This window comes from Erinaceus europaeus, chromosome 18 (assembly GCF_950295315.1).
Source record: "Erinaceus europaeus chromosome 18, mEriEur2.1, whole genome shotgun sequence".
Lineage (NCBI taxonomy): Eukaryota > Metazoa > Chordata > Mammalia > Eulipotyphla > Erinaceidae > Erinaceus > Erinaceus europaeus.
Window position 1 is genome coordinate 24,988,512 of NC_080179.1, and position 19,988 is coordinate 25,008,499.

General features: G+C 35.0%; 1 protein-coding gene across 1 annotated transcript in view; it reads left to right on the plus strand.

The window, feature by feature from the left end:
* The window catches only part of SCN9A (sodium voltage-gated channel alpha subunit 9), a 157,891-nt gene that overhangs the window by 111,083 nt on the left and 26,820 nt on the right, over window positions 1-19,988 (plus strand). The window contains exons 18-21 of the mRNA XM_060177776.1: window positions 4,598-4,718; window positions 12,839-12,993; window positions 15,673-15,846; window positions 19,556-19,678. Of these exons, the coding sequence (XP_060033759.1) occupies window positions 4,598-4,718; window positions 12,839-12,993; window positions 15,673-15,846; window positions 19,556-19,678 (573 nt within the window). The remainder of the gene's footprint in view (window positions 1-4,597; window positions 4,719-12,838; window positions 12,994-15,672; window positions 15,847-19,555; window positions 19,679-19,988) is intronic.

Below are 19,988 nucleotides of genomic sequence, written 5' to 3' on the forward strand. Positions count from 1 at the left end.
AGCTGGGGGCTGGAACCGGGATCCTTGAGCAGGTCCTTGTACTTTGTGCCATATGTGCTTAACCCTCTGCGCTACTGCCCGGCTCCCGAGTTGTCAACTCTTAAAAATAATTATAGAGAGAGATCAAAATTTCAGAGACAAGTTAAATATTGGAGGAATCACGCAGTGACCAGAAAGTTAAATTATATAAAGAAATTAAGTACATTAACTCAAAATTAAAAACACAAATAGCATAGTGATTTACAATTTATAAAATGATGTAAGATGTTTTTTCTGTAGAAGATAAAAATGTATGCCCGCTCCCTAACAATATCTAGTTGTAAACCAGAGAAGAATATTTAAAATTCAGGTTCCTCATGATAGAAGATTTTTAATTTTTTTTTAAATTATCTTTATTTATTTATCGGATTGAGACAGCCAGAGGGGATAGAGAGGAAGAGAGACAAAGACACCTGCAGCACTGCTTCACCACTCATGAAGATTTCCCTCCTACAGGTGGGGACTGGAACTCCAACCTGGGTCCTTGTGCATTGTAGCATGTGCACTCAACCAGGTGCTCCACCACCCAGCCCCATGATAGAAGGTTAAACATGGAGAAATTCAGACTATTAAATACAGCTTAGTAGCTATCTTTAAAAATTCTCTCTAAAGCTTGTTTGACAGTTTATTCTGTACTTTATTATTTTGATCCTTAATGCTCAGGAACCTCATTATTTATGTAATTATAAAATTAGGTATTAGAATTAAAATATTGGTGATATTGAATAGAATGTAATAAAAATGTTTTCTTTTTATTTAATAGCATGTAGTGGAACTACTATATCACTGTCCCCTATAGTTATTTTTCTCATCTGTGCCCAGTTTTTCCTTTTGATTTGCTTTTTTCAACCTTCTAAGGGTTCTCTGTGTATTTGGATTCTCAGATGAAATTACTTTTCTAGACTCCACTCCTCAAATTATATCATTTTTTTTGTCGTGTAAATCAAATAATCTCACACTACAACTTTAACTATAAAATCTCTAGAGACTTTTCTAAACAACCATTGTCTGTATAATGTTTTTTATTGAATTCAACCCTTTCCACAACATGGTATATGTTGTCATATGTTACGGTTTTCTGCTTTAGAGTGCCACGTTATCAAGTAAATAGATAATTCTACTTCATACCTCTAGAAAAAGGGAAAAGGGACCAATAGCATTAATCATTTTCAGTGAAATTTTATGTTTACATTCAGTGTTGCAGAAAATATACTTTCAAGGGAATCAGAGGGAGAATCATAAAGTATCATAAAATTTTATTTGATCATAGCGTATAAGAAGAGCTTTCTAGACTAATATATGTGTTCATAATCAGAAGTAGGAATGTTTAAAAGCTTCTTCAGACTTTGTGAATGCATGTTGAAGAGTATGGATAGGTTATCATCTATCTATACAGCAATTGCTCTCTCTGTTATCTACCTAGTGTTAGAAAATAGTCTCAGGAAACAGTGGAGATTTCTTTTTTTAATAAATTATTTTATTCTGGGAAATGAAATGTATTTTATTATGTATTTATGTACATTTTAACTATTAAAATTCAAATATACTAAATCATTTAAAGGCAAAATAAAGACAACTTTTTAGAAAGTATCTACATTCAAAATCAAATTATTATCAAATATTATTTAACAAAAGGAAGGGAATGTCAACTATAGTACAATTATAGTCCTAATACTTGAGAGCTTTTCTGTATGGCCCTATGTTTGCCTGTCATACTCTGTGAACAGTCCGGAGACTCATCAGAACTTTTAGAAATGGACCTACCTTATGACCTAGAAATCCCTCTCCTAGGAATTTACCCAAGGAAAACAAATTTACCTATCTGAAAAGACCTAAGTACACCAATGTTCATAGCACCACAGTCTGTAATAATCCAAATTTGTAAGCCGCCCAGATGCCCAGTGACAGGTGAATAGCGAAGGAAGATGTGATACGTAAACACAATGGAGTATTATCCATCTGCTAAAACTCACAAGGTTGTCTTTGCAATATCGTGGTCAGAACTCTAAGGTATCATGTTGAGTGAGACAATCCAGAAAGAGAAAGGCCAATATCGAATAATCTTTCTTGCTGTTGAAATATAAGAGCAAAGCAGTAAGGGAAAAATATAAGGTGAAACTTGAGCTGGATGTGACATATTGCATCAAAACAAAGGACTCTGGAGAAGGAGGGGGAGGGACAGGGTGTATCCTAGACACCAATCAAGGGGAGATGAGAGATTGTGCCTATATTTTAAAGATTATACTGTAATGTATTAAGGCCTCTAAAATTGAGAAAGAGAGAAAGGTGATTGACATGATGTTCTATGTATACTAAATACGAGTGAAAGATGAGTTAATGAATTGTTAAAGCTATTAATGTCTGCTATGAAATTGAAATGAATTTCTCTTCAAGTGGAAAATCTTATTATATGTATTAGCTTTTCTACATAAAAGCATCTTTTTTTTTTTTTTTTTTTTTTTTTTTTACCAGAGCACTGTTCAGCTTTGGCTTATGGTGGTGCGGGGGATTGAACCTGGGACTTTGGAGCCTCAGGCATGAGAGTCTGTTTGCATAACCATTATGCCATCTACCCTCCACCCAAAGCATCATTTAAAAAAAAAAATTAACCCAAGGTAGAGGAGATAGAACATTAGTTATGGGTTAAGCATAGCGGGTTAAGCGCAGTGGGTTAAGCGCACTTGGTGCAAAGAGCAAGGACCTGCATGAGGATCCCGGTTTGAGATCCCGGCTCTCCACCTGCAGGGAAGTTGCTTCATAGGCAGTGAAGCAGGTCTACAGGTGTCTATCTTTCTCTCTTCCTTTCTGCCTTCCCCTCCTTTCTCCATTTCTCTCTGTCTTATCCAACAACGACGACACCACCAACAATAATAACTACAACAACAATAAAAAACAAGGGCAACAAAAAGGAAATAAATAAAAAATATTTTTTAAAATCTTGGAAAAAAAAGAAAGAAAATTTGTTATGCCAGCAGACTCTAATGTTTGAGGCTCCAGGATCCAAGGTTCAGTCCCAGCCTCAGCACCATAAACCAGAGCTGAGCTGTGCTTTGGTTAAAAGTAAATTAGCCTAAATAACCTGTCTTTAAATGGAATTTAAAAATTTTGTAACTTATATATGATACTAGTAATACTTCTAATGAGAAACTCATTATGCCAACATATACTAAACAGCATTTGAGATAGTCTTAATTCTTTAATTATAAAACTTTGTTCATATCATTCCTTATGTAAATTACATTACCAATGACTTCTTAAACTAATATTGACTACTATGTCATGACCATAGCACTGAGAACTTTATGTCACTTTTAATTTTGTTGTTAATCTCTGAAAAGTTTAGATTAGGCCTACGCTATTAATGCAAATTAATAGAATTGAAGAGTCAGTGTATCTGATATCAGTATTTTTCTCATTTTACATGCTTGCTTTTGTTTGAACTAGTTTAAAATAGTTAAGAGAAGCATGTACTATAATAATGAGTAGTTTTCAATATTAACATGTTTAGCAAATGGGAAAGAAAATGAATTCTTCCATTGCTGTGCTGCTCTACCCCTTAAAAACAATATCAGGAAAATTTGAAAGAATTTTACTACAATTTCTGTATGTATTCAAAAAAATTTATGTATGTATATGTGTGTCAACATCATATTTGATCATAAAGTTCTGGGGGGAAAAACCTTGTTTATGTTGTGATCAGTTATGTGATCATAATGACGAACTCATTCCTCTCATATGTTAGTCTACCACATTTAACTTCATTGAATCTTTGTTTCAGAGTTTGCATGTAGCGCTCACCTTTGTAGCCACATTCTTTTGAACATTACAAATAATTTATGCTCTTTTCTACTATATTCTGAAAAATTATGTCTACAATGTGTGGTTATTTGATGACATAATTACTGCAGTCTTTGGCATTTTGACACCAACACAATATTTGATTATTTTTTCAGTCCTGATGAAAGGTCTTCTATCTATATATCAGCCTGATACATATTCATAAATCCAAGGGAAATTATAAGATAGATGCTTAATTTTATTTTTTATTTATTTATTCATTCCATTTTTAAATTTTAAGTAAAAAGAAGTTTAGTTTTTCTTTATTCCAACTGTCATGTGTGATCTTTTAGCCACTAGATACTGGCAGTTTGCATTTGTATATCCTCATTATTAAAGTCTTTGTTGTCCTAAAAGAATAATTGGCATACATAAATTTAGATGAATCATTAAGCAATAAAGTGTGACTCATGCTTTGAAAGTGTTATAGTTTATATCCAAATATTACCTGAGATAGAATAATATTATTCTGTCTAAATACCTTTGCATAATGAAAAGAAAATCTTTAATTTTCATGGGATGTATAGATAGAAATATCAAATATGGATGCATTGTAAGTTTAATTGACCTCAATGTGTGTTTACATGTTCTTATGACCACCATACTCTTACTCTTTTTCATAATACTCTGCATGACTCTGATTAGTAAATATGCTATAAATGCCAAGATTTGAATGAACCCTAAATGAACTGTTTGGTGGGTTGGTGATTTTTCTTTTTAGAGACCAAACCGATCAAGTTCCTCTGAGTGCAGCACAGTTGATAATCCTATACCAGGAGAAGGAGAAGAAGCAGAGGCTGAACCTGTAAATGCAGATGAGCCTGAGGCCTGTTTCACAGATGGTAAGACAAAAACGAAACCTTAGTTAACGCCTGTTTGTTAGTATTTTGAATTGGTTAACACAAACTCTGCAGCCTATTTCATGCTTGATTTGGCCATGAAGTCTGTGACTAAGGACAATTCACTGGAGTTTTCTTAGCTTTAATCTCTTATACTTACATTAGACTTGTGACAGTAATGTCACTGTGTTGTGATGTAGATGTCACCATTTCAACAGAATGTTCTTATTTCTCACTTTAGTTCATTTCTTCATGATTCCAGATGTGTAAGATCTGTAGAAATACAACTCAATAGATAAAGATAGCACTTCTGTCTTTTCCAACAAAATTTGAAGCTATTCACTAACTTTTAGGAACCCATGTTCCTGACCACTCACTATCTGTCTCAAAATTTATCCTCCATTTGATGTTAGAAGCTACACACTACCTTTTGCTTCTTGTTCTTTTGAAAGTAATCTTTTCCAATTTGTTTTAATGAGTTTAAAAGTAGTAATGTTCCCTTAACACATACTGATGCCTATCTATATATTTTTTTATCATCCATTACTATTTTTCTAATACATACCTATGGTTTAAACAAACATTTTTCTAGTTTTGAATATTAAATCAATACATTAATTTTATCCTCCTCCTTAAATTTTAAATCTGCTGTAAATACCATTGGTGATATTCACCTACTGTCTTTAAGTGTTATCTAGGTTAATATTTATATAACAAATGTCTGGTTGAGAAGATAATGTATCAAGTTAGCCAAGTTTGAGCCCCAGTACCACAAGTGAATGCAGAAGCATTAGAAAAAGCTGCAGTGCTGTAGTCTCTCTCTCCTTCTCTCTCTCTCTGACTGTCTAATATGTAACTATTAAAAAATTCATTTGGGGGTATAGAACTATATGCTATCATTTTACAATCATGTAGCTTACTACTACTCAAAATAAAAATATATTAATTAAAAATATTTTAAGTAGGGTAATGAAAGTGTATACCTTCAGATACTATTTGAGCAAAATCAGGGACTACTGTGAGTAGGACAAATTCAGAGATGGGAAGAATGGTATCAATTGAAGTCAGAAATGTAACATAGATCAGAACATAGGAACATATGTATTTATTTAGATAAAAGAGAAGGTAGAGAGACAGAAAGTCAAAGAGTGAAAGAGACCAAAGAACTGAACATTCCTTCAGTGAAGTGGGAGCCAGGCTTGAACCTGGGTCATTTAGATGTCAAAGCAGCACACTTTCCATGTGAGCTTTCACTGGCCTTCAGATCATACCAGCTTTTTTTTTCATTTTTTTAAAAATTGTATTTATAAAAAGGAAACACTGACAAAACCATAGGATAAGAGGGGTACAACTCCACACAATTCCCACTACCAGAACTCCGTATCCCATCCCCTCTCTTGGGCCTCTCAATCGCTATCGAACAGGCCATGGCCGGTGCGCCACTATGTTCCATCACTGGGGAGCCAGAGACAACCCGAACTGCCCCTGCGGCTACAGACAGACTATGACCCACATAGACAACGACTGCCACCTCTCCAGATTCAAAGGAAGTCTCGAAACTTTACATCAGGCTCAACCTGACGCTGTTGACTGGCTACGGAAGAAGGGCAAACGCTAGAAGATCCCCTCTCTTGATAGCTTTCCTATTCTTTAACCCTCTGGGAGTATGGACCCAACATCACTGTGGGATGCAGAAGGTGGAAGGTCTGGCTTCTGTAATTGCTTCCCCGCTGAACATGGGCATGGCAGGTCAAGTTATACTCCCAGCCTGCCTCTCCCTTTCCCTAGTGGGGCAGGGTTCTAGGGAATCGGAGTATCAGCTTTAAGGGACATCATAAACTTCTCATTTAAAAACTTCTAACAGGACAGGGGTAGATAGCATAATGGTTATGCAAACAGACTCTCATGCCTGAGGCTCCAGTGTCCCAGGTTCAGTGATCTGTAGGACCATAAGCCAGAGCTGAGCAGTGCTCTGGTAATAATAATAATAACAACAACAACAACTCATAGCATCTTCAGGTAGATGGGTGGATAGCAAGGGCAGAATTAGGAGGCTTCTTTGATGTTCATTCAGCAGTTCAGGTGAGAGATCACTGGAGCTTAGTGTGTGGTAATTTTGAGGATTGTGAAAGCATGAGATACTGAATATATTTTGACCTTAAAAATAAATATTTTTCCTGCAGGGTTGATTGGATGGAGGATATGAAAGAAAGAGAGGTGTCCAAGATGATTCCAAGTTCAAGTTCAGGGCCTCAGAAATTAGAAATATTTAATTCATACATAAAGACTTTTAAAATGGGCAGGGGAGAAATCTGAGTATGTTAGAGCATAGGGGTTGCATACCTGAGGTTCCAAAAAGTCCCAAGTTCAGTTCCCACCACCACGATATGCCAGAGCTGAGTGGTGCTCTGGAGCCTCTCTCTCTCAATCATAAATACATTTTTTCATTAAAAATACTTCAAGATAGAGAGTAGAAAAGGCATATTTCCCTAATCAATTTTTTTTATTTTTAAAATGTTTTTAAGATCTTTATTTATTTATTGGATAGAGACAGCCAGAAATCAAGAGGGAAGGGGGTGATAGGGAGAGAGACAGAGGGACACCTGTAGCCCTGCTTCACCGCTTTTGAAACTTTCCCCTGTAGGTGAAGACAGGGGATTCAAACCTGGGTCCTTGCACATTGTAACGTGCACTCAACCAGGTGCACCACCACCTGGCCCCTTCCCTAATCAATTTTTATGTGACTTGTATTCATCACATTATTGTATTTCACTGATGGATTAATATGTCCTGGAAGAGATCATTGGCTTACATTGTGAGAGATCTGGTTTAACATGATGAAACCCACTTTAGTCTTTATGTAATACATCACAAGACGGAGTTAATGCAAACACCCCAAAGGAATAGCGTTTACCCACTGGGACCCATTAAAATGTTTGAGAGGTTCTCTGTTATGTTTACATTTAATTAATAGTCTTTTTTTAAAAAAAGGTGTGATAACGTTGCTAACCAGCAAGGTTCAAAATCCCTTGGGATAGGCCTTTGCATAAAAGTCAGGCAGTTGAGAACTGCAGCCTCAAAATAAGAGAGATACTCACTGAGGTGTGACAAATCCTAAGGGCAATATTTATATGAACTTTCAATTAGATTAAAAAAAGTTTGCTTTTCTAATATGAATGTATAGTATCTTTACTTCTTTAATGTTCAGAATAATTTTATCACCAACTTTAAGGCTAGTAGAAATAAACACCAGATAGGTGGTCAGGGAGGTGACTAAGTGGATAGGACACAGGATTTACATAATTAAAGTCTTAACTTTCATCCCTGGCACCCCATATACTAGAATGATGCTTTTTCTCTATTAAAATATATTTTTAACAAAAATAAATAAATCCTAGTCAGTAAAGTACTCTCAAACAAAAGGATATTTTTCTCCTTGAGGCAGGTATATTATGTTCTGCATAAGATTTTTGTTTTTAATGTTAAATAAATTCTAAAATCTTAAATTCTATTTGAAAAATTCCATTTTAACTTTTCTTTTCCACTCTGGTGGATTTTTTTTTCCCTCCTGAGATTATCAAGACCATCTAGGAGTCAATTTTTGATACTATGCGTTTACTATTTTTCCATATCTCTTTATAAGACATTATTTTTACTAAATACATATGAGGTATAAGGTAATTATTTTAAATAAAATGAGACTGAATTCTTTAAGATAGGAGGTTATGTCATTCACAATAAATGTTACACAAGTGAAGCCCAGTGCACATTTTGTATTCTCACTATTTGTTTTCCTTCTTCTTCCAATCTTTCTGTAAATTTTGCAATTTACAGAGATTCAACCTTTTCTACAATTATTTAATGCCTAGAACATTTTAATATTCTTTTGGGAGAAAGATTATAACAGGTTTAAATAATCATACACAATATTTTAAGTTACCTAGAAGACTAATGTAAATATTGTAAGAAGAACGAAAATGCTTAACAGACATTAACAGTTTTAACTCCCTGAAAACTTCCCCAAGAGAAAGGACAAGAAAACACAAAAGATAGGAGGAAGTTAGGAATAAGTTGGATAGTGGAGGACAACTTTAACTGAAGGTAGAAGTTGTGCACAGACAGCTAATATGAGGAAATAAGAAAATACTCCTGTGACAACAAATGTCTATTAAGCATTCTCCGATAAAATCATTTAATAATTTTACATGGGAACTCATGTAAAATTTCTATTCTATTCCCTTTCTATTCCCACAAGTTTCTTCTCTGCCTTCAAGTTTAGTTCAGTACTAAAGTCAGTGAACAGAACAGCTGTCATATCATTTTAAAAGCATGAATTCTCAACTATAAATGATGGCAAAATATATTCTTATATAATTATCATACTTCTCTAGTTTGTTTGATATGTGGGAAAAGTTAAGGTCTTTTGTTTAAAAAAAAAATGACATGCTGGTGGCTGGATGGTAGTGGACCTGACTTTGTGCTCACCTAGCACAAAGTACAAGGACCCATGGAAGTCCCCGGGTTTGAGCCCCTGCTTATTCACAAGCTGTGAAGCAGGTCTGCAGGTGTCTTTCTCTCTCCCTATCTCCCCCACCCATCTCAATTTCTCTCTGTACTATCAAATAAAATAGTAAGAAAAAGGAAAAAATGGCCACCAGGAGCGCTGGAGTTGGTGCTGGCACCAAGCCACAGTAATAAGCCTGATGGCAGTAAAAATTAAAAGAGAGAGAGAGAGAGAGAGAGAGAGAGAGAGAGAAGAAATACAAGACAAAAAAAAAAAAAAAGGCATGACATCAGAAACACCAGAGACTTTGGGTAAAGACATATCTAGATTACTACCTTTCTATTTAGAAATTAAATTATTCGGGAGTCCGGCGGTAGCACAGCGGGTTAAGCACACGTGGTACAAAGAGCAAGGACTGGCATAAAAATCCGGTTCGAACTGCTGGCTCCCCACCTGCAGGGGAGTCGCTTCACAAGAGGTGAAGCAGTTCTGCAGGTGTCTATCTTTCTCTCCTTCTCTCTGTCTTCCCCTCCTCCCTCCATTTTTCTCTGTCCTATCCAACAATGACATCAATAACAACAACAATAATAACTACAACAATAAAAACAAGGGCAACAAAAGGGAATAAATAAATAAATTAATTTAAAAAAAAATTAAACTACTAGAAGAAACTGTATAAATTAGTTCAGAAACTAATTCAGAATTGTGAGATAATCCATAAACATGGCATTGTCTAAATGGTGTAGTTCATTAAGAGAAATCTAGTTTGGGGCTTCGAGTTTTATAGCTTATGATCAGAAATTATTGCTTGATAACAATATTTTATAAAATACTTGTTTTAATAAAAAAGGAAATTAATTTTGAAGTGTCTACTTTAAAGTCTTCTAGAATAAGTATGTAAAAAGATGACTTTAGACTTTGACTCACAATTGTAACATGTGCACTCAACCAGGTGCGCCACCCCCTGACCCCTCACAAGTATAATATAGTATATGTAGATATTGATATATAAGTTGCATACCTAAAACTTAAAATGTTGTAATCCATTATTATTTCAGTTTTTTTAAAAGAACTAGTATATACATCAAGGCACAAGGATCAATAAACCGAAATTTTCATTAAAAAAAAAAAATACCTGTGAAAGTGGTCTCCTATCTCCTGTCTTCCATCCAAATGAGGGTTTTCTTTTTTTTTTTTTAACTTATTTTATTTTATTTTATTTATTTATTCCCTTTTGTTGCCCTTGTTGTTTTTATTGCTGTCGTTGTTGTTGGATAGCACAGAGAGAAATGGAGAGAGGAGGGGAAGACAGAGAGGGGGAGAGAAAGACAGACACCTGCAGACCTGCTTCACCGCCTGTGAAGGGACCTGCCTGCAGGTGGGGAGCCTGGGGCTCGAACCGGGATCCTGACGCCGGTCCTTGAGCTTAGTGCCACCTGCGCTTAACCCGCTGTGCTACAGCCCGACTCCCCCAAATGAGGGTTTTCATGTAAAATAATTTTCAAGAAATTAGTAGTTGCTCATATTAGATTATTTCTTTTCTTCAGAGTAATCCTGACTGTTGTATCCTAATTTACTTTTGTAAGTAAATTCTTTAACTTTTTAGTTATCTTTTTTCTGCACCCCCTTTTTCTGACTCGTTTCACCAGACCTTCAGGAAACTTCTGACTTCCTGACTTCAATTTCTTCTGTCTCTTCCATTCCTAGTCTGTTTCAAGGTTTTCTCTTCTTCCAGCAATCCCAGTGTCATGCAGATAGATACCTTCGCAATTAGGTATCTAAGAAAAAAGAAAGAATGGGGAGACAGGGTGGTACTGCACATTACAGTGCATAAGGACCCAAATTCAAGCCTTTGGCCTCCATCTGCAAGGGGAAAGCTTCATGAAGCTGTGCTGCAGGTGTTTCTTTGTCTCCCCTCTCTTTCCCCTTTTTCTCTCTGTTCTATCAAATAATATTAAATAAATAAATTTTTAAAAATCAAATAAGTTTAGAGAAAAAGAAAGCATGCATGCATCAGTTTATTACAGTCTTTCATGATATAAGGGACATGTAGTACATGATTTACATATATTAATATCGGGAACATTATCTTGAATATTCCATCCAAACTCTTTGTGGATAATTTATCGATCCACTTTAAGCTTAGTCTCTTCCAGGAAACCTTGTTTGACTTCTTCTCAACTAATAATGGAGGTTAGGTAGACTCCTGTCTTGCTAAAAATAACCCCAGCATATTTGGCATTTTAGTTGCTTTATCCACATATACTGAGGCAAGCAAAGGTTAGCTTCTTGGTTAAAGAAATATTCAGTGGGCAGCAATCTTCCTCCTCCTTTCAGAATAAACAGGAATTTCTACTGCTATAGTCAAAGTGGCCTTAGAATCTGTTTTTTCTGCTCAAGAATCTGTTGGTAACCCAAACAAGTTGTACTCTCTGTATATAGAAAAGAAAAGGTAACCTGCTAGGCTTGTTGCTATGTGTTACTATGGTAAAGTTGATAACTGTAAATAAATAAACAAATAAATAAATACTTAATGGTGAAATGCATGAATAAACCTAGAGCATTTTAACAAAATGTTGCTTAATTTTATAGTAGTATCTTTTATATCTAGCTTTCCAGCATCTTGTTTTCAATGTTAAGTACTTGAACTAATTCACTTGTATCTTATGATCAAGACATATTTCTTTTGAACTTAACCTCAGGAACTTATACTCATTCTCTTCCATTAGCCTAGTAAAATGATTTTTTTTAAATTATTATCTTTATTTATTTATTGGTAGAGACAGTTAGAAATCAAGAGGGAAGGGTGGGATAGAGAGGAAGAGAGACAGAGAGACACCTGCAGCCCTGCTCCACCACTTGTGAAGCTTTCCCCCTGTAGGTGGGGACCAGGGATTCAAACCTGGGTCCTTGTGCACTGTAACATGTGCACTCAAGCAGGTGCGCCACCATCCAGCCTCCTGTAAAGTGATTTTTGAAGGATCTTATTATGTTAAATAATCGTTATTGTTGTATTGAGAGAGGCACTTGCAGCACTGCTTTACCACTTGTGAAACTTCCCTCCTGCAGGTGGGGACTGGTGGCTTAAACCTGGGTCCTTTTGCATGGTACCATGTCCAATCAACCAGGTGTACCACTATTCAGCCCCTCAAACAATTTGAAATATAATGGAAGAATAAAGTAATTTCAGACTAGTTTCATGTCCAGACAGATTAATTTATCTGTAAACAAGGACCAAATGCATTTTGTCTTCTGGTTTTATCATTCTTTCACACATCAAGTAACTATTGGAGGTCCATCAAATATAAGAACATTATTAGGATTGCAATGAGAAAAGTCAGTGCTTTATGTATTCTGGGAAACATTATTAAGAAAATAGGGAGTACAGAACACAAGAACATGTTCCTAGTTCAGAAAAAAAAAAGTTGACAAGTACTAAAAAAATACCCTGAGGAATTAATAGCTCAGGCAAGCTGAAATTCTTTGAAGCTTCAGATATAATGATTAGAAATTTTTGGCTGAGAAACAAACACATGTAAAGCTACCCACTGAATAATGTATTTTAAACATATTGCTTGTTTTGAATATCAAGCTTTTATATGCACGTCTTTCCTGACAGGTTGTGTACGGAGGTTCCCTTGCTGCCAAGTTAGTATAGAATCAGGGAAAGGAAAAATCTGGTGGAACATCCGAAAAACATGCTACAGTATAGTGGAACACAGTTGGTTTGAAAGTTTCATTGTTCTCATGATCCTGCTTAGCAGTGGTGCTTTGGTAAGTGATATGACACCTAAAACATGAAAGTGGTGAAGTCAGTAACTTAATATGAATTGCAAGGTCAAAATGTGGTGACAAGTTATGTTATTGAAATTTTCATGCCTATAACTAGTACCAAAAATCAAATGATAGGTCAGCTCAGTAAATATTTACTGAGAACTGTTACATGTTAGGCACATAGGCAGGTCTTATTTTTGCTGCCCTGGACACAACTGTGATTAAGATACAGGTACTTTTCTCAGGGAACTCAGCGAACTTCAGGGAACAAAGCTACATATGCGACTATAGAATTGTGTGTGTGTGTGTGTGTGTGTGTGTGTGTGTGTGTGTGTGTGTGAAATGTATGCATGCTAAAGCTTTAGAACAAAGAGATGATGTCATGTTCCTTCTTGGAATTTCAGAAAGCTTGAGGTTGTTTTGTAAGACCTAGAAAGATTAATGGAAAACTTTTTCAGTCAGATAAGGTAGGCAGAGAGAAGGAGGTTTAAACAGCGGGGGAAATTTGGGAAATTAAAAGTTATTAAATTTTATTTTTTATTTTCCCTTTTGTTGCCCTTGTTGTTTTTCATTGTTGTTGTAGTTATTATTGTTGCTATTATTGATGTCGTCGTTGTTAGATAGGACAGAGAGAAATGGAGAGAGGAGGGGAAGATAGAGAGGGGGAGAGAAAGACACCTGAAGACCTGCTTCACCGCTTGTGAAGAGATTCCCCTACAGATGGGGAGCCAGACCTGCTTCACAGCTTGTGAATAAGCAGGGGCTCAAACCCAGGGACTTGCATAGGTCCTTGTACTTTGTGCTACGTGAGCTTAACCAGATCCTCCACCATCCAGCCACCAGCATGTCATCGCCTTTGAAGCTACTCCCCTGTAGGTAGGGAGTCAGGGCTGGAACTGGGATTCTTACTCTGTCCGGTCCTTGTGCTTTGTGCCACGTGCGCTTAACCCACTGCACTACCATCCGACTCCCAAGTTATTAAATTTTAGAAAATGTTGTGGGAAGAAGGAACAGAAAATAGTGTTAGTGACTAGAGATACAGTGATTAAGGTATTTTGCATGCTGTTATAAGAGCAAATAGGCAGTAGTCTTATGATCAAAAAAGGACAAGTTACTCATTCTTGTACACATACCGATAAACTTATAAGTGTGAAGGGAATAGGGTACCCTTACAAGCTTGCTGAATCTATTAAGTGTTTTTTTTCTTTTCTGCTGACACTAAGATAAATGAGACATTAGAAGTTCAGTTTCAGGTAGACTTAACACTGGAACTTCCAGTGTACTACAAAATACTTAAGGACTTTATAAATTGGCTCATTGACAGTCTGCATGGACCTGAAATAGAATTCCCACCCTTCTTTCAATTTCTCTGTGTTGGGTTCTTCTTCTAGCGTTTGCCCTTCTTCCGTAGCCAGTCAACAGCGTCAGGTTGAGCCTGATGTAAAGTTTCGAGACCTCCTTTGAATCTGGAGAGGTGGCAGTCGTTGACTGTGTGGGTCATAGTCTGTCTGTGTGTTGGGTTAGGGAAATAGTTCACTTGGCGAGTGTGTTGCTTTGCCATGTAAACCACTCAGATTCCAGTTGCCCCCATCACACTGAAGGAAGCATTGATGCTCCAGTATATGTTCTTGACACAATGTGAGGCACTGGGAAGTCATAAGAAGCTGAAAGATAAATTCCTAATTGGGGCAGGGGGTAGATAGCATAATAGTTATGCAAAAAGACTCTCTTGCCTGAGGCTCCATCGTCCCAGTTTCAGTCTCTTGCACCACCATAAACCAGAGCTAAGCAGTGCGCTGTTAAAAAATAAAGAAGAAAGAAAGAGGGAGAAAGAAAGAAAGAAAGGAAGGAAGGAAGGAAGGAAGGAAGAAAGAAAGAAAGAAAAAAAGAAAGGAAGAAAGAAAGAAAGAAAGAAAGAAAGAAAGAAAGAAAGAAAGAAAGAAAGAAATTGCAACTGAAAATGGGGGTGGGTGAAAGTGACACAGATTTGTATGAGGAAGTAACCTTGGAAACATACTTTAATATATATGGGGGTCGGGTGGTAGCACAGTGGGTTAAGCTCACATGGTGCAAAGCAAGGACTGGCTTAAGGATCCCAGTTCCAGCCCCTGGCTCTCCACCTGCAGGAGGGTCACTTCACGGGTAGTGAAACACCTCTGCAGGTGTCTGTCTTTCCATTCCCCCTCTCTGTCTTCCCCTTTCAATTTCTTTCTGTCCTATCCAACAATGACATCAATAACAACAATAATAATAACCACAACAATGATAAAACATAACAAGAGCAACAAAAAGGGGGAAAAATAGCCTCTAGGAGCAGTGGATTTGTGGTGCAGGCACCGAGCCCCATCAATAGCCCTGGAGGAAAAAAAAAAAATATATATATATATATATTTAAATGTACCAAATTTTAAGAAAAAAAGAAATGTCAGAAAAAGTGGAAATTCCTGTATGTGTTAGAAATCTTTCTGCACTCTTTTTTATGATTTCTGATCAATTCTGGAAGCACTAGTAGAGAAGTCAGAAAGTGGAATTATAGGGTGTCTGTAACTAGAAGAAAATCATCTGGGCTGTAGTACTGTACTTCAAAGGTTTCTCTATTAGAATTTTATTTCCTGTTTTTATCATGAATCATAAGCTTTAAGCTGTATATTAGTTAAAATTTGAATATTATTTCCATAGGCTTTTGAAGATATATATATTGAAAAGAGAAAAACCACTAAGATTATCCTGGAGTATGCTGATAAGATATTCACTTATGTCTTCATTCTGGAAATGCTTCTAAAATGGATAGCTTATGGTTATAAGACCTATTTCACTAATGCCTGGTGTTGGCTGGATTTCCTAATTGTTGATGTAAGTATCTAAACTAAATTTAAAAATATGATTTTTCCATTAATGCCCTTTATCTCCCATGATTATTTTCAGGAAGACTGATGTTCCTGAACTTTTATTCTTTCTCTTACTAATTCTCATAGGTTTTCCAAAATCTACTTTTTTGTAAATATGGAAGGACTATCAGTTAATCAGTCATAGTTTATCTGTTGCCTGGAATTAGAAAGCAACACACATAGCTTCTAGTGCCCACAAGTGCTCTAATGTTTAACCAAATGTTTGCATGGTTATACTCCTCAAAAAAATATAAACTAATCCATCATTATTCATAGATACCAGAATTATGTCACAACAATAATAACCATACCTAACTACAAGATTTAACTAACTAGTCACATATACTTAAAAATTAAACATCTCACCTGCTATCTATAGGCAATACAATAAACTTTTTTAAAACAAACTCTATATAAAAGTTTCAACAGCAATAATTTATATATATATATTACATGTATAGTATTTTCCCAAAGTGGAGATTGGTGATGCAAAGCCTATGGCAAAAAGATGGCAGTATGGTAGAGGGAGAGAGGTACTGACATGTACTCTCATGACAACAAAAGCCCGTAAATCAGTATTATTTCATTAAAGTGAATCTGAAGATAAACAATAAAATAAAGGGGTCTGGGAATATAAGAAATGGTTTAAAACTTTTCCCCACCGCATAGTTACACATCTTAGTGCATTTACTCTGTTTAGATGGTTTACTAATTCACCTTTTATATATTATGTAGCTATTAGTACATAACTTGTAAGATGGTAACCTCTGTAAGATAATAATTTTAAAGAAATTATCATCAAAATGAGATGTTATACTGGAAGAAATATATATTATTTAATTTCTCTTAGTCGTTATTGGTGGTTGGACCTTTTAAATGTGTAGAACATTTATGATGTTTTGAAAACACTTTAAATGTTATTACAAATGCTAATTTCTGTCACTCAGCCTCAGAAATAAAAAAATATGAGTAGACTTGAATTTATTTTAGTTAAGATAAACATAAAGCATTAACCTTTTGGCTTGTATATGAAAATCTGAACTAATGATTCTCACTATTTGAATGACATAATAGGCAGAACTCAGGAAAGCATAAAGCTTCAATTTATATTATTATTTAGTATTTTGCAAAAATGTAAGTAAACATGCATATAAGTTGATATTATAGAGTATAAAATGCTTTATATGTTTTATAATGCAACACAGGAGGCCAAGATGTATACAGTATTTGTGCTTGTAGAGATGCAAATCTAAGGACATGACGGGGGGGCTGAAATTTTTGTTTCTCAAAAATTAAGGATCTTAATAAAAAAAATTTACAGTATCATGGTATTGTTATGTAGGTCTCACAACTGCAGCAGGATGTTCTTACTTCTCATTTTAGATATTTATTTCTTGATCCAAGGTCTATCTGTTCAGTAGAAATACAACTCAAAGGGAAAGATGGCACCATATGTCTTTTTAGTGTGATGCCATTCCATTTGTTTATCTTAATTTGTTGTTATTGTTGTAAAGACACCAACAATATCCTTAAAACCATATCTCAGAATGTTATATTTACATTTTTTCTGTATCATAGTTTGAGGTGTCAGGTCTTAAATTCCATGTCTTTAATCTATTTTCAGCTAACCTTAGTACACTATGAAAGACAGTGATTTAGTTTCATTCTTTTGCATGAGGCTATTCAATTTTTTGCAACACTATTTGTTTGAGACTTCTGTTTTATCTTCATAACTTCTTTGTAATAAATTAAATGTAGATGTGCGAATTTACTATAGGGCTCTTGATTTTATTCCTTTGGTCTGTGAGCCAATGCTTCAAATACTATATTCTTTCAGTAGCTCTGTGGAATAGGTTGAAATCTGGGAGCATACCTCAATTTTTTTTTTCTTAATTTTTTTTTACAATATGATATATTCTGTGTTCCCAAATAAATTCCAGTGTCATTTATTCTGTTTTTTCCTTTTTTTTCCAGGAATTTTATACTTTATTTAGGAAAATTGAGAGCATTAACATATTAGGCCAAGAGAGAGAGAAGACCCAGACCTCTCTTACTCACATGTTGATGGGTTGCTCACTTAGGGCTGAGAACCTTATGGAAAAAGAGAGAAAGCCAGAAAAACAGTTTACTCACATTGTGATCTAGGCAGAGAGACTCACATAGTTATCTAAGAAGAAAGAGCATGAGAGAGAGAGAGAGGGAGAGAGAGACCCGCTACTCATGTCTTGATGGGAGGCCCATGTAGGTAGAGAAAGACAGAAAGAGAAAAAGAACAAGAAACCCTTGAGAGCTTCTACTCACATGGGGACCTGGGCAGACAGAGCTGTTCTATTTTCTTCAAAGAACACTATTATAATTTTCGTAGGAATTACATTGACTCACTCTGTGTAGTGCTTTGGGTAGAATAGCCATTTTTACAATGTCAGTTCTTTCAATCCAAAAGCATGGACTATTTACATTTCCTTGTGTCTTCTATTAATTTTAACAGTCATATAGTTTTGGATTTTTAAATATTTCACCCTCTTTATTTAATTTATTTCAATGTTCCCTTTAGGGTAATTTCAAATGGAATTGTTTTCTTGATTTCCGTCTTTTCTGGTTTATTGGTTTCATAAAGAAATGCAGCAATTTTTTGTATGTTGATTTGGTAACCTATCACTTTACTATATGGGTTATTTATTCTAAAAATTTCAGTAGAGTCCTTGGGGTTTTCTATACATATTATGTTGTCCATAGTCATCGGTACCTTATTTTTATATTTCTTATTGGATTCTTTTTATTTTTATTGCCTATTGTTCTGCCTCTGACTCCTGAATAGCAGTGGCTACTATGGAAATTCTTGTCTTGTACCTAATCTAGATGAGTTTTTTTTTTTTAGATTTTTTTCAATTGTGTATGGCATTACCTTTGGGAATGATCTTCAGTGTTCATCACTGTGTTGAGGTTAATTCCTTCTGTCCCTATTTTTTTGAGATGGTCTTTTTAGACTAAATTATTGAGTAAATGTTGATTCAGAAGACTGTTACCATCACAAGTATATAGTTTTATATCTCCCCAGACAGGTGTCAGCACACCACACCCTTCACTAATTTATTATTTATAAACAACATTACTCTGAAATCGAAAACAGAAATTGACATCACAAAACAAACAAATGAAGGAGGGGAGAGAAGAAGGAGAAGTGGGGAGGGGAGAAAGAGAAGAATAAAACTATAGATCAATATCATTAATGAGGAAAGGTGCAAAATATCCTCAACAAAATCCTAGAAAACCAAATACAACAATGAATTAAACATGATAAATGACCTAAGAGGAATTTATTCTAGGGATGCAAGTATTTTTCAACATAAGCATATCTACTAATGTAATACATCACATCAACAAAAGGAAAGATAAAATATTAAAATCATATCAATAGATGCAGAGAAGACCTGATAAGTACGTGTGATTTAAAAAAAAAACATAAATGATAACTGACTTTCCTTTTACTTTGGCTAACCTTTCATTTCTCTTTTCTTACAGAAGCAGTAATATCTATATCTATGCAATGACTAAGTGACTTTGATATATAAAATATTGTTCTTGTTGTGTTTCTCTTAGTGATCTTTGAAACTGACTTTTCCTCGTTATCCTTTACTTGATTGAAATGTTTAATGAGAATTTTGTTTTTGTAGGTGTCTTTGGTTACATTAGTAGCCAGCACGCTTGGCTATTCAGACCTTGGACCCATTAAATCTCTTCGAACTCTTAGAGCTTTGAGACCTTTAAGAGCTTTATCTAGATTTGAAGGAATGAGGGTAAGCAAATGAGTAACTTTCCAATAGATTTTTATTTGTAATGTAGTATATGAAATGAAAATTTCTATATGACTATTAACTATTTATATTTATACATATATATACATACTTATATATACATATAAATATATATGCAGTTATACATATGTGTATATATATATTTTATAAATACACTCAGCTAAGTCCATATTGCTTAAAAGAGTAAATCAAATATATAATGCCTCCTTCTTGATATATTTTAAGCAATGATCCAATTAAGTGACTCTTCTTAAATGAAAATCTTTCTTGTTAACACAAATCAAATGAGGTG